Raw genomic sequence first — 16,172 nt, 5'->3', positions numbered from 1 at the left:
ACTAAACAAAGCAAATACAAGAATATTAGCTGGAAAGATGAGTTGTAGAAGATGCTCCTCCTACTAATTTCTTTTCCAATGAAGGTTGATTAAGACAAGAAACAAGGAAGCTGGCTGATACACGCATTTTATTATCAAGTAGCTGTATACATGTACATATATCTACATTCCAAAATGAAACAAGTTTTGTTTTTTTTTTTAAGGAAAACTATTTATAACAAAGCGACTCTTTCTTTTCATAAGAGGTAGAATTACCTTACCATTAATCTATAATTCATATATAGTATGTTGTATATATATATATGCACACACAGATGCTACTTTGTGTGTGTATACTTTACATATACACAATTGTGGAAAAGTACAGTATTGCCTTTAAGTTTTATTCAGTGACTCATACAGCTGCTCTCAGTATTGCTTCTTAACACTTCCAGTATAACTTTGTAGCAATTTGTGACCTGGTGGCAACTTCATTTGCAGGGAAATGCAGATCATTCACAAGTCTTCAGAAACAAAGACAGACAAGTCAACAAGTTCCATTTTCTTGTTCCTGTACAGTTTGGAAAAACTCATGGCAAACAAATCTGTTTTGTGTTTGTCCTGTAAGGTTTTCCACAGATGCTAAATTTCTTTATTTTACTTCATTTTTGCTGTGATTGCATTTGCAGAATTCTGAAAAACTTGCTCGTGATCCCTAATGCTTCACTGTAAGACCATTTCTTTCAAAGATTCAATCCTGACTGCACTGGTTTATGTATTAAAGAATATCTTTACTGCTGACAAACTGTCATGTGACACAGCAGCTTGCACTGCCTATATCTGACAGTAGTTTTCAAATCAAAAGACTCGTGGACCATCCAATCAGTAAGTGAGGATTCAGTAAACTTCCAGACATTTCCTTCAGCATGCTTTGCTACCGAAACTTGCAAAATGCAAGTATGCAGCACAGCCGAATTGAAACTTTCTTATTTAGTCAGAATGCTTTGTCTTTATTTTTGCAGTAGACATTGCATAGCAAAATTTAACATTCTACTTTTAAAAGTTAAAACATTTTTTTTAAAGTAAAATGAAAAAGTAGTAATTAATTGAATCATCAGCTAAGTTACTTTCTATTTGCAATGGAAGATCTAAGTTGCAAAGTAACTCATTATTCTCTCATAGCGTTTCCTAACGAAACATTAGCAGCGCAATGTGGAAAGCAGACTATATATTCAAGTGCTTTCAGTTGATAGCATAATAACTAGTTTCTCATTAGTTAGACTTCCATTAAGTTATCAGAAGACCAATCAGCGAAAGAGGTAATTACGTTAGCCTTTAAGCAATAATGGACCCATAAAACAAGAAAAACCTCTTGTTCGTTAAAAAAATATCTTTGATAAATGTGTAAAAATTCTTTAAAATACACATTTTGGTAGCAAAGAAGTGAACAACTGAATTAAAACATTCTAATTTTTACACAATTCTTATATATATTGCTTCATAAAATATTCTCTTAATACATTTTAAGACTGTACACAAGTTAATAAATGCCATAATGAAATTAATTAGAAATATATTCAAGTAATTTCAACATTAAAAATTTGTATCTATATATAACATGGAGGAATAATTTCCATAACACAACTTCAGTGCATCTGCAGTAGTCATTAACAAGAAATTCCTGTCTGTTGAGAAGTTGTTCCTTGGCATTACGGTTTTAATTTTACTTTTATTGGAGACTCCTCAACTGAATGAATAGCTTCTTTCCTTAAATTCTGCTTCACGAAGGACTTCAAGCAGGTTTCTCAGCAGGTTTCACCAAAGCAGCAAGGCTTTAGTATTGAACATATTCAGACTGAAGGGACTGCGCAGAGAAGAAAAACTGATTAAAACTCATTGTGGTAATACTCATAATTAATATGTATTTTGCACTTCAAGATAAGAGTGGAAAGACAGGAAGGAGGAAAAGAAAAGAACAGCTGGAAGGAAGTCTGAATTTCTGCGTTCTGATTTAGGTAAAACTCAAAATGCAAGGACGTAAAAAACTGGACACTAAAAATCCATCAACTCCTTTGTATCTACACTTCTCCAAACCAGATTATGGAGTTCCTTGGAGAGAATACTAAAAATCTTTAACACTACACTTAAGACAATACCTTAAAATGTATTGGAAAAAATGTATGATTGCAGCCATTAGAATAGAGTTGCTTTCATTTACCCTGAATAAGAATGAAAGTGTTACGGTGAAAAGACTGAGCATGCTTTAGGTGTTGGTTCAGGTAGTGAGGAGGAAATTCATGCTGTGTAGCTAATTACCATGGGGAAAAAAAAATACAGCACCACAAGCCTACTATATTCATTTGCATTACTGGTTCTATTCAAGTTTTCTTATAAACGGAGTAATTAGTTCACAGGACATCCCAAGTATTTTATTACCTCCTATACAAATGTGCTCAGGAAGTTGTGATCAGAAAATCTTATCTGAGACCTCTTGATTCTACTGACATGGTTATAAACAAATTAGTACAACTCCTCCAACTCTACATCCTGACCTTGTATTTTAAAACTGCATAAATTTGGTAGGATTAGAGAAAGCTACTGGAGACCAACACGAGTCCTGAGAACTCAGAGCCTTAGGAGTCTTCTCCGTTTTTCCACTGTAACTAACTCGTCATTGTAGAAATGCTCTCTGCCATCCATAACAAAACCTATAAGCAGAAAAAGTACACAATGAACTTTTAGAGCTCTGATATCACTGCGTTGTTTTTTTCCTGCTGTCCACCAAAACTAAATATATTTCTGAGGCTGTCTTTTAAATGAGTATTTCTCATCTTTAAGGTATGAGATTATCTGGATAGTCTTCCCTATGTCAGCATACAGAGATTTGAACACCACTGACCAATAAGGAAGGGTATGGTTTTAGTACCAAATGGATTTGAAGGAGAAAAAAAAAAAAAAAAAAAAAAAAAAGGGTATAATGTAATAGTAACCATCTAGTAAAACAGGGCAAATATAAGGAACATTCTTTTTCTTCATTCCGGGCATAAAATACACAGTCAGAGAAATTTAATTTTCCCTTTCTGGGTTCTCTAATCATTCTGACTTCATGAGCTTTGGTGAGAACATTTGCTGAGCCATTTATTACATATGTAAGAGAGTAGCAAAAGGAATATCCCTTCATTAAAGTATACTTAAAGCTTCTGTTCAATTAATGATCCTCAAAGGAGCAAGAATGTTTCAAAGCCTCTTTGGAATACAGCAAATAATGAAATTTAAGCTGCATTTTTTTCCAGAGTAAGATTAATTGCTATACTTCCCATAAGGCTCCTAAGCATGATGACAGTTCTAACAACTCAGTTGTTGTACAGCATGCAGACTAATTTGAAAAATTAAATATATCTGCAGTATTAGTTTTTTCTTTTTCCCCCTAACTTTAGCAGTTAAGTAATTAATGCTCTGAACATCTCACATTGTCCAAAGAGATTGACTAGTATTTCAAAACCTGTAACTATTTTTTTTTTTAAATGATATCAGATGGAGGAGTTTTCTATTTTAAAATTCACATTCTTACCTCCTATTTGCAGTGACTCAAAGTATAGCCTGTAATTCTGAAAGCTTTATTAAAAACAGAAAGCCCCAATCTACCTTTACAAGTCATAGGCTTGTATTTAAGAAAATCTTAAAATAGAGAAAAAGATAGAAGAAAAAAAAAACCCAAAAACACTGAGTTGCCATGATGAGAGAACTAAGTTAATTGGGTAAAATCCTCGGTGTGCAATCCTACAGTGATCTTATGCACTATCAGGCTTGGCATTTTATACCCAAGCTTCAGATATTTTAACAAAGATTTAGATGACTCCCCTATGGTTAATGATACCTTTCTAATGAAGTTCATGCTGAAGCAACTGCTTAGATTATTATCACTTTCCTTGCTCAGTAGGAGACACTGAAAGCCTCCTGGAAAAGAAAATAAATCTAGGTTTGAGAACCATACTCATATACATTTAAATTCAGGACTAAGTCATCTGAAAACTAAGTTATGAAATGCAACAATCCTTTCTGTCTATCTATCAGGAAGTGAACACGCTCTCCTCCAGAAAATAAAATTCTCATGTTATGTCATTGTATTTTTAGGACAAAAGCCTCATGTCCACTTACAAGTAATGTAAGTCTTTTTGAATAACCCAAAACGTTATTGCAACAGGAGTGGTATAGATGACAACAATTAGCAAAAAAAAAAACCAAACAAAAAACACCTTATGATCCACTAAAATCAGGATATATTAAAGGATCTACATGTACGCTTCAAATGATCCTTTCAGCCTGCTACATTTACAGATCAGCAAGATCTGCTAGTGTCTCTATTTTCTTTTTTTTTTTAATCATGCACAGTGCCCACTAGATTCCCTAACGCTGAGAAAAGCCTCTTGTACAAGTACCAAGATCACATACATAAAGTTTAAAATACTGTAACGCTTCAATATTTTTTTCTGAGATTTTTACATCTTGCCAGTTTCCATGGCAGCTATAGAAGCAAAATGTGACTCATCATAAGACTACCCAGATACATACTCTTGGTTAAAAAAAAAAAAACAACATTTAAAGGAGTGATATTTTGTTTTTACAAAAGTTATAAATCCAAAGAAATAATCGTACTGCAGTGCCTTAGATGTGGTTATACTCAATAAGACTTTCTGCAATTTTTAACTGTGAGATGATGCTTAGTCAAAGCATCCTACTCATTAAGTTTACAAATACAGTACTTATTCTACTTGGATAGAATGGCACGTTGTCCATTTTATGAAATCAAGTTTTCCACCTATTTCATCAGCATACAATATGATGCAAGGAAATTGATTTACTTCCAGGCTTGCTCTGATGAAAGAACAAAAGCCATTAGGGGAAAAAAAAAGAAAAAAAGGCTGATAACAAATGGAAGAGACAGGAATAGTTATTCTTGTTTGTTTTAACCAGAACATGGAATAGCAGTACTAATAAATGGGAGATTAAATTTTACATGATGAAAAAAAAAAAAAAAAAGGTATTAAATACTGTTTTTTCCACATTAGAAGAAAGAATTATGTACTTCAATCACTTAAAATGAAGTTCCTTGTTCTCTCACTAATAAGACTGAAGAACATTGATTAGAAATGAATACTTACTGTCCTAACCGTCTTAAAATGCTCCTCTACCACTAGTTGTATAATAGTTAACAAACCACTGAAGAGAAATAAAGATAAGGTGGCTTTCTAAAATAAGAACACCTGTGCAATTACAGATGGTTAGCTTGACATCCAGCTCTGGTAAGTGAATTCTGCTCATAAAAAAGCACAAGAATATAATCCTTATCATTCAAGAGGTCCTTGATAAGTTAAATGAATAAACATGGCTTTTGTGTATGTAATAGACCTCTGTGAAGTGCGTTACCTTTTATACTCCAATTAGAAAGAAGTGCAAAGTAATAAAAACACATTGCCTCAAGACTAAGATTTAGCTAACAAGACTCCAAGTAAATTGAACATCTAAAGAATTGAAGTGGGAATCATTACAGAGAATTCTGTTTTTAACAAAATCCTGCAAGAACAGGTACTAAGGCTTGATCTTACTCTGTTCTTTGTCCATGAGCCTAAGATCTCTGATGAATACCACCACAAGCAAAATATTCCTTCAACCACCGACATCCAAATAAGACAAAACAATCTTTCATGGTTGGCAAATTTGTCCCAATAAGGAATGGGAAAAAACAAAAAACAAACAAACAAAAAAAAAAACCTAAAGAAAAAAGATACTTCTATTCAGTTAAAGGCAATTTTACAAAGAAGAAAAAAAAAAAAAGAAAAAAACACAAGAAATGCAGGACATTAAACAATGAAATAAACAAGTCAATATCTTGTTTATGCAAGGACTCGCCACCCTGATGAATTTTCAGTGCAGTACAGTTGAAGAAAATAACAGAAGCTTTCAATTTATAACCAGAATGGCACTAGATAGGCAGCTTTTGGCAAGTGAGAAATGAGTGCTGCCTCTACTTATTAGAGAAAACCACCAGAAACAGTAAAAGATTCTAACATGATCAAAAAGATGTTTGAACCAGAGTCATACATGCAAAGAGCTCAACTTACTAAGAGACAACAAAGCTATGATAAAGTGTCTTCATGACAGTAAGATACAGTACTTCTAAAATTTTAGCTCTTAGATTGTGTCAGTTGTTCCTATAATGGTTTATATTATCATTTGGTACTTCTGGAACTGTGGAGCTATTATGAACAATGACAACTTATTTTTCACAACTGAGCCACATCACAGTTATAAAGCAGCTCTTCCCTTAGGGCTCTTCCTGTAGGTTTATGTATTTATTCAAAATATACAGCTCTAACTACAACCTGGATGAAACAAAATCTGCTGCTACCAGCACATTTACACAAAGTACAACAGAAAAGAAAGGGAATGGATTGACTTTCCAAGCAGTTGCTGCTCAAATATATTTAAATGAAACTATGTTGAAGGTGAGAAACCCAAAAAAGAAGAAGATGCTTTCTGAACTGAACGTTGTAGTGGGTGAGTGATTGCTCTCTACCTTTATTTGCATACTGAATTTTGTTCCAGTATAATCAGCTGGAGCCTGTATCAGTCCTCCTCTGAGAACTGAACTGCTGTAAAATAGGAAACTGATGACCTAAAACATCTGACTTTCTAAAATCATCAGAATTTTTGAACAAGAATAAAAGCCATGTTTGTATCCTAGATAAAACGTCAATGTTATACATTCACCTTGAAACAAACCTCATTTATATTTACTTTGTAAGTTCCCACATAACAGGTAAAAACAGTGTCCAATTAAAAAGGTAAAATAATTTTGTATAACTTAAAGTATGTGGTAATACTCAAGAAGTCCCTAGCCAATAAGCTAATGCTGATGCTTTAAAGTATGGTCCAAATTCAAATTTAAATCAATATAGAACACACAGTGATCCTATAATTGCTAATAAAATATTAGCATTCATTTGCACATAAGCTGTAATGGATAAGAAGCAAATCTTAGCATAGCAACTCCTCTTCCAGTGCAAACATACATCATAACTATAATACAGAGCACCTAAGAGGTATTGAGTTCCCTAACAGTAACTTCATTTTCAATATACTTTTTATTCTAGCTATGTTTCAGCCCCACATACAAATGAATTCTACAACAGAATAATGAAAATGAATGCAACTCATACTCCCAAGCTACAAACATGTGAATTCTGAACACAGAGTGGTGCCATATACAAACTGTTAATGAGAGGACAGATCTCTCACCTCGGTGGATAAAAAGATACAGCATCCTATGACTGACCTTTTGTGATGACATCCTAATTGCATGCAATGAATATATAGCCTGTTTTAAGACAGGGGACTCGCCACACCAAAAACAAGTAACAGGAATAACAGTTTTCCTGTACCAAAACAAATACTGTATCAGTAGTAACAAAACAGAAAAGGTGCAATATTCTGAAATTATTTTTACATGAAGGTCATTTTATTTCCATTGGCTGAAAAATATGAAGTGCCAGTTGTAAACAGAGGCAGATGTGTTCAATTAATTCTAGACAATATGTTCTATTATGAACACTTCAGTAATTTTTATAATTAATAGAATATCAAATCTCAAATCTTTGAAGGCCAGATAGTCTGTGATATTTAAAAATGTTTTTTTGCCCTAAAATTGCAGATGTAGTTATTGCTGATTTCAAAACGGAAGGGTTTCTAGTCTCTTCTCTCTTTTGTAAAGAGCACTTTCAAGTTGCACTAATTTACTCATGCATCCTCTTTTCGCATACTCTTTCACACAGAAAAAGGGGCACAAAATAAGCCCAAAGCAGCAAAGTTGACAAGGTATAAAAGCTAATTCTGAGCAACCCAATCTAGCTGTAGATGTTGCTGTTCATTGCAGGGAGTTGGACTAAATGACATTAAAAGTTTTCTTCCAAATCAAAGAGCTCTATGAGTCTGTAAAATGGTGAGCCCATTGGAAATGTATTGACATAAAATGCTTTTCCCTTATTGCTAGAGAAAAACTTGGGTATCAAGTCAAAAACACTCATATTTTAAATGAGTCCTATCTTTCAGAATTGTAGTGTCTTCCATTTAGCATGATATAAACACAGGTTTATTTAAAACTACTACTTCATGAAGATTAAAATACACAATAAAATATATAACATTATTATGGATGATCTGAAATGAAAATCTAAGGGAAATAAAGATCCATAAATAGGTGTCATGAAATGTATTAATTTAAGTTTAGGTCTGAACTATTTCTATGAAACCTCTATGATTCAGATGCTCAAAAGAAGCAGAAAAAGAAGTTGAAATGATAATTAAAAAGGTAACAGACAAGTTGCTGTTAAGAAATATTAAGGGAAGTCAGAAAATAATGCTAGTTTGAGATGATTATTTCTTTTGCAACAGCTTTGCTCAGAGAATCAAGAAAGATAAGCATTGCTCAGATGCCTGAAAGGGTTGTTGTGATTGACAACTTACAGGAATTTATTGACTCTGGTACTGTGCTGGAAGAGCTGTAAGGCCCATAAAGGAGACTTGATGCATACTCATCTGTCACGGTGCTGTGAAAACTGGTTTGGTTGCTCAGGTTGTTGCCATTATTGCTGCTTCTGTTGTAAAAGTTGTTGTTCAGTTCATGGTTATTTCTGTGAGGCAGCTGCAAGCTGCCATTCAAGTGTCTGGAGATTTGGCTTACAGAAAAACCTGTCCTAGAGGACAATGATGTCATTTTGCTCTCATCATCATCTGAAGCAGCATACAGGTTCCCTAGAGAACTGGCTAATCTGGAGTTTATAGAAACGCTGTATGGAAAACACATGTGGGGGAAAAAAAATACAAAGAATATATGTACAAAGATAAACAAAAATAGCAGATAATTCAGAAGACACTAGGTGAAAAATATGGAGCATTCTGAAATAACATGTGCACATAGTCTCATCTTCTCACTCTTTCTCAGGAGTTCCCAAACATTGCTTACTCAGGCATTACCACTGCCAGCTTTCATCTCTGCCAAATCATGTGTGCACGCAGGAGATTGTGTTAAAAGGCACAGGTAATGGCTGACCTAGTCTGAAGTATTTTGTCTACATTTAAGTTTAGGAACTCCTCCTTTCTTAAAGTAGTGACATGATACAAGTCTTCAATCAGCCAATAAGAAATATAATAAAATTGGAGAATAAAAGTAGGGTGTGCAGAAACACGTCTTTGATTAAATTCGCTGTTTTCAATACAATATTTGTGCCCAGAAATTGTAAAAAATGCATCATCCTACATTTTTATTAACATCCATAATTTCCTCATATGAAAGTAATAATGAAATTAAATGGCAGTTAATCAAGGGTGCACAAAAATAATTTCAGTTACTACTTAGTATTTTTCCGAGATTAGTAATAAACAGATTTACAGGAATAGTCAGAAAGCTTCTATTAAGCAACACAATACTGTTTCTGACTGGATGCAATCATCTCTTACCAGTTGTGTTTTCATTAATTTTTGAATGTGCAGGTAACCAAAATTCAGCTGGTAGAACAGCAAATCATGTCATAAATAAATCAAAGCCTTCTTAGAAGATCTCCATTGTACCGAATCTCATTGTAATACTCAATAACTATTTGTACCAAAATAAGAAAAACAATAACCTTTTAAGATTTGAGCCTGAGGATGAGGTAATTCTGCTTATTCTTTCTGTAGATGATGAATTAACTGCCATGATTTTTGTGGCCTTCAATGGAGATACGGATCCTTCTGTGCTGCCTGAAGTATTCAGTCTAAAAGTAGCAAAGGTTAGTAAGAAACACGATTATGATTGAAATAGACATCTCAAACACATAGCTATTCAACGTATCAGTCTATATGCTCAAAAACTAATTTAAGTATCTACTAACAACTCAACAGCAGCAGTTTTGCTAGTTTCAAGGAACATTTTTGCTAATGACTCACTCCCAAGTTTTCTACTTTCTGTATTATATCAGTTATGTGCTACTTTTCATCTTGATATTTTGTGTCAGACTTACAAGGACAAAGAATTATTTTGATGCTCATAAAGATAGTAATAAGAAAACAAAATGTGGCTTTCAAGAGAAGAGAAACAGATTTTTGTGGTTTTTACAAAGGTGCATGAAACATACAGCTTTTTTTCTAAGGATGTGATTTGTAGTAAAATCTACAGTATTTTGCAGTAAACTATCAGAAGGTACTAAAACCAAAATACATTCATCAGGTATGCCTTCTAAAAAAATATATATATTTATTGTAGGCGCTAGGCTGCATCTCTAGCCCAGCTACAAAAAGAAGCTGTGATATATAGGCAACAATTCGCTGATTTAGACTTTTGAGATAAGTATTTATTTTTACAGAAATAAAGTCGTCATGAATTAACTATCTATCCTTCACTGTACAACTGTATAAATATCAGAAAATATGACTAGGAAAACTACTTGTGTATTCTCGTTATCAAGGACAATTCAAGGTGTCTCTGAAGTAAAACTGTATTCCTGTTATTTTTTTCCTTTCTGTTTCCAGTTGCTTAAAAGAGTTAATTCCCTGGCATTTCTCAGAAGTTTAAAACTGTGTATCAGTTGATACTATACATATAACTCAACACCGAAAACAGAAGACCAGAGCAGTAAGCATTTACACTTACAATTTAGTACAATAGATAATATTTTGAACTTAATACCTGAAAGGTTGTGATATGGACCTGGTGTGCAGTTTCATGTCTTGCAGCCTAAAGTAACCAAAGAAGCAATCTTATTATTCAAAGGATAGCTTTGTTTATTTAAGGTATAATACAAGTTTCATACAGGGTTGAAAGTATAAAATTAATAGGTGTTAGAAATTTATGATTATTTAAAGTTAAAAGGCTTAAACAATTGCAGGTTTAATTCTCAAGCTGACATTTCTACAGATCCTGAAAGATTCAAAATTTATGTAAACAAGAAAGTTAAATAGTTACAGAAATTAAAGAACATTTTAGTTAGGGACACAAATTTTAAAATGCCAGATAGACAAAAACCTGAAGGTTTCATAAATATTTTTCTGCTTTATCTCCTATGATTAAATATTATGTAGTTAATCAGAACAGGAAGACAGAATACAAACCTGCAACTAGCATACTCGCTCATGGATATTTGCACCACAGAAGTGGCACAACTAGTACAACTGCTTAAACAAGACTGTGTACTTTACTGACAGTAAAATATAAATATAAAAAGGCAAATCGCTTTGGAATTACATGGTTACCTCAGAGCTCCACTTGTAGAACATGGCCGTCTACGACTCTTTAAGGCATGAAGCTTATCTCCCTGTGTCAGGCCATCCTTAGTTTCCACACCTTCTTTGTCTTCCAAATCATACTGGAAAAAATGAGGTATGAAGTATGACAAGCAAAAAAAAAAAAAAAAAAAAAAAAGAAAGAAAAAAGTCTTAGGAGCAAACTAATTTTGAAGTACTAAACACCCCTTTCACAAAGACATAAAAGGCTCATCTACAATTCTGTGCATTAATGGGGCACTACTCCATCTTTGCACAGGTCTAACGAATAAACTGTGGTGCTGCACAAATACATGTTCTCAGAGGCATTTCACACAGAATCAGTTCAGAATGCTTTAATCAAATGCCACTTTATTTAAAGCAGTCAGAATGTTAACAGCTTTAATATTATACCTGTAAAAACCTGAAAATCATATTACAAAAGAAGTTACAGTAGAAAAAAAGCTATGAATTTATGCCGTGAATTTGTATATAAACTGCTATATTGGATTCAATAAAGTTGGTATATCTCAGATCCAAAACCTTTTTTTTTTTTTTTTTTTTTTACCTATATGGCCATGTGCCAGCTGTTTTCATTAGGCAAGTAAGACCATCTCACTGCAGTGTTATATTCTCCAATTGGCAATCTAGATACTTAACTATACAGATTCCAAGACAGAAACTGAACTTCAAAAAGGGCAATATTTATCAGTATAAAATAATCCTCTAGTACATGACCTACCATAACCTGAATATCTTGAATACATTTCTGTAAAGGTATCATTTGAAGATGTCCATTGTTTTCCTGATCTTCTACATCATATAAAAAGCTCTATAGTTAATACAGAGCTAAGACAGGATTAAACAAATGAATCTTAAATTTCTCTAACTCACTTCTAGCAGCTGTAGGAAGCTACAGTTTGACATCCATACTGGCTAAGAAGCAGAAGTATGTCTGCTGTAGCTCCCAGCCTATGCTACTCCTTCAAACATATAATTGTCAGATTCTAACTGTACACATAACAGCAGTAGTCCACAATACTGCAATAAAAGGATGGGCACACATGTTATCAGCTAGAAATTCAATAAATAGATTTCCAGTTGGAAAACACTTTTTTTTTTTTTACTTCTCTGTTCACAAAATAATAAAACACCCCACAAAAACCATAGAAGGCAAATTTGAAATAACGCACACCTCATAAGAAGTGACCTATACACTCACTTCGCAAAAAGCTTCTAAATGTAATCCGAGCATTTTCTATGTTTTGAGAAAAAAAAATGAACTTATAATCGACACATTTTAAAAAGAAAATACTAACAAGTCCAACAGCAACAAAAAAAGTGTTTCACTTCTCTCTGCTTATTTGAAATTTACAAACCCTTACCTCCCCATATTGATCCAAGTCTTGCATTTTATTCAAGCTGTCATTGATTGACATATCATTCAAACCACAGAGAACTCTGTTAATGTTTCCATCAACTACTCGTTGTTTCTGTTTTGATTGTATGAGATCTCCCTCCAGCCACAGCATTGCTTGCTTCCTTTTGGATTAAAAGCGAACTATTAATATCAATAAATTTGCACACAAACAATATGAAATTGTGCTACTCCTACAGACTGCTTATATTTGAACCTTCTGTACATCTTTATCTGGAAAAAAATATGAATCAACACATCTACCACTAAAAAAAAATTCTCTTTGGTGCCTATAAACAACCACAGTATCCTTAAACAAGTCTGCAGCCAAAAGAAAAAAAAAACAATTACAAATGCTGAAGCGTTAATTTACAAAACCATATGGGAAAAAAATCTATACTGGAATTTCTAATAATATTTAAAAGGTTCTTAAAAGCCATCTTAAAAAAAAAATCATAAAATGATGCTTTAATATATGTAATAAACAACAATAGTGCACTTTAACTTCATATTAGAATGGAGTTTTGTGTACACCGATAATGTAAAACTACTGCTGGCTTGCACAGCAAAAGGGGTGATGGTCATGCAAAGCTTAACAGGACTCTGGCATCACTTTTCAGATAAGTGAAGTTTCTATGCTTCAGACACGTGGCAAAAATCATCATTTAATTGCAAGGCACATAAGTTGAGCTGGATAGGTAACTGTCAGGCTTCATAAAAGAACTGAGATCCTTTTACATGTTACTGTAACAAATTAAATTCCTATACAAAAAAAAAGGAAAAAACACCCTGGAAATTAAGACACTTTCGCTGGAAAGTGTGGCTCAGGCTACTGACTAAGGTAATCACCCAGCCTTGCAGAACAAACTGGATAATCACTCTATTTAATATCTTCCTCTCATTTCTGCTCATCTGTGGAAAAAAGTCCATCAACCAAAGCTCAATTTGTCCTCATAGAGCCCTTGTGGTTTTTGAAAGTTTGTGATTCACAGTATTTTCAACAATGGGTGGCCTCCTCTCACATAAAGGACCATCCATTCCAGATTAGAAAGGAAACAGGAATCCTAATTCATGCTCCATTTCTCTTATGAATTTTAGTAACATCTCTTTCTCTCATAACCTATGTACTTAAGATGCAAGGTCAGGTAATGATTTATTGTATTTACATAGTATTATTTACTCACAGCAATGAAAATACCTTCAGCTAAATACCAGCAGGATATCAACTCAAATTAGCATGAATGCTATAGAAGTACACAATGTAGAAGTCATTATGAAATTAAAATAATTAAATAAACATCAACATCACTGAAGCCAGCATAATTTTGTGCCTGTTATTTCCATTTAGAATCACTCAAGACCAAATATTCCCTGGACCAAAAACATCTTGAGACCTTTGTCCCTGAAGGCAACAAAAAGTATAGCATTGCAGAGAAAATGATTTCTACCAACTGAATTTATCTCAGTCTCAGGTAACATTAAAAGATATTATGAAAGGCAGTAATATGCAATTCCAGTAGGCAGAAAATAAGTCTGTACAATCACGAAAGCTCAGTAAAGACATAGAAAAGCAGCTGATTCCTAGTAGCAAATGACAAGCACATACTCTTCCAAGAAATGTTGTTGAGGTCCTATAATAGAGCCTGGTCGACATATTCTTATCCAAGCGATGGCTTCAGCATGTGTGAACTTATAGTGCTTCATAATGTAACAGGCGATCAGTGTTCCTGTTCTTCCCAGGCCAGCTAAAGAAACACATGTATTAACATTCACATACAAAGTTGTGAGCATTTCCTAATTAAACAAATCAAGTATGAGATAAGACTTCTGAAACGTTGTTTATTACCTTAATAATTGCAGAAACAATTTCTGATCTGGTACTCTGCTTATCACACTATTGGATTTCAGTGCTGTACTTACAAAACTTAATATCATATTTAAAAAAAACACACCTGTAAGAAAACATGCAACTGATAGTTCTGTTGTGCACTTGTACCTCAAACTTTTAAGGGATGATATTCAAGAAATCTGTGATCAAGTTGGAGCTTGTTCTTGCAAGACCATAAATAAAACAAAATGAAAGTACCCTTACATAGAGGCCAACATTAATACTTGAAAAATTTAGGATCAAACACATGAAAATGACTTGTACACACCACAACAGTTAGCAGCAAACATCTTTTCAGTTAGTGAGATTTACTTTCTGGATAAGATTTGTTGTGATATCAGCCTACCAGATCTCCCTTGAAGCTTCCTCTGTTCCATCCTTAATAGTTACAGTGCTGTCTTTATAGGAGAGATGCCCCGTTCCCTTCATCACCTTAATCACCTTTCTGCTGGACTGTTTCTAGGAAGCCCATATCTATCTTGTACAGAGATGTGTCAGCAGCTTAACAAATTCAGCCTGCTCTCCAAAACTACAAACTAATCCTGGTTTTAAGAAAGGGTAGAAGGCAAAATTACCCTTTACTATTATACAAAACGATAACAATAATAATTTACATCTGTCTTGCCCCTTGTCTTAACTGCTGCTTAAGTACCTATGCATTTATACCTCATTTCCTCACATGTTTTTATTTCATGTTTGGTGGTACAGCAGTAAAGGTTGAACCTTCCCATCAGTGTTCCATTTACAGTCAATTATTACTTATATATCAGTAATTATTTGAGAGATCTCTAACAAGTCAAACATCTTTACTGACAATTTTATACAGAACTTAAAGCTTTCTACATTTAACCAATAACTAAATATTGCTGAAACTTTTTGGAGAGTTTACAGGATTTTACTTTACAGGATTAAGGTTAAAGCTTATAATTAGGAAGACTGAGATCATTGTTGTCTACAGTAGAAGCTGTACTTGGAATAATTCTACAATAGGAGTACTAGAAATCTACAGTCAGTCAGTTGTCAGTTAACTGTTAACTTCTCATATATTTATAAGGGCTTAAAAAATTTAAAAAGTGAGGTTTTTCAGGGCTGGAGGTTGATGTTTATGCAGTCAGATGAAAGATCAAAAATACTTCAGATCAGCAAGTGCACATTTAAGTCACCAGAAAAGTATACTGTCTTCTCTCAGTAACTAAGCCTGGAGATTGACAAGCTATCCCCATATCTTATACTTGAGTCAATTAGCAGATGTTTGTCTTATTAATGCCAGAATGTTTGGGCTCTAGCCAAACTAACAACTCGTTGGCAAATAAACTTGTTTGCCCCAATACACACATTTAGTGTTCATAGAAAATACAAACAGTGCTGTCCTTATTTCAGATCAGCAAGACATTTGTCTCCACAATGACCTTACACAATTCTTTGAACAAAAATCAAGCCGAACCCTTCAGAGCATTTGTTGATCCTTCTTGACTAAGCATGTTCTGTATATTTCCTAGCTGATATGCTGACATAGGCTGGTTTGAAATACTAGCATTACAATAGTAACTTTCTCCAAAGAAAAATGTAGAACAGTCCCAAAAGTACAAGGAA

At 33.7% G+C, this 16,172-nt stretch overlaps 1 protein-coding gene across 2 annotated transcripts in view; it reads right to left on the bottom strand.

Annotated features, from left to right (window-relative positions):
- Positions 1 to 111: 111 nt before the first annotated feature.
- CDC14A (cell division cycle 14A) overlaps positions 112 to 16,172 on the bottom strand; it is a 46,845-nt gene continuing 30,784 nt past the window's right edge. Inside the window, exons 10-16 of one of the 2 annotated variants that reach the window (XM_015870324.2) lie at positions 14,298 to 14,436; positions 12,660 to 12,816; positions 11,266 to 11,378; positions 10,703 to 10,750; positions 9,663 to 9,791; positions 8,503 to 8,825; positions 112 to 1,843 (exon numbers count right to left, since the gene is read on the bottom strand). In XM_015870324.2, the coding sequence (XP_015725810.1) occupies positions 1,830 to 1,843; positions 8,503 to 8,825; positions 9,663 to 9,791; positions 10,703 to 10,750; positions 11,266 to 11,378; positions 12,660 to 12,816; positions 14,298 to 14,436 (923 nt within the window). In that variant the 3' untranslated portion in view covers positions 112 to 1,829. The remainder of the gene's footprint in view (positions 1,844 to 8,502; positions 8,826 to 9,662; positions 9,792 to 10,702; positions 10,751 to 11,265; positions 11,379 to 12,659; positions 12,817 to 14,297; positions 14,437 to 16,172) is intronic. The other variant, XM_015870327.2, reaches the window with a different exon arrangement.

This window comes from Coturnix japonica, chromosome 8 (genome assembly GCF_001577835.2).
Source record: "Coturnix japonica isolate 7356 chromosome 8, Coturnix japonica 2.1, whole genome shotgun sequence".
Lineage (NCBI taxonomy): Eukaryota > Metazoa > Chordata > Aves > Galliformes > Phasianidae > Coturnix > Coturnix japonica.
Note: the sequence above shows the minus strand (reverse complement) of the source record. Positions and strands in the feature narration are given on the sequence as shown.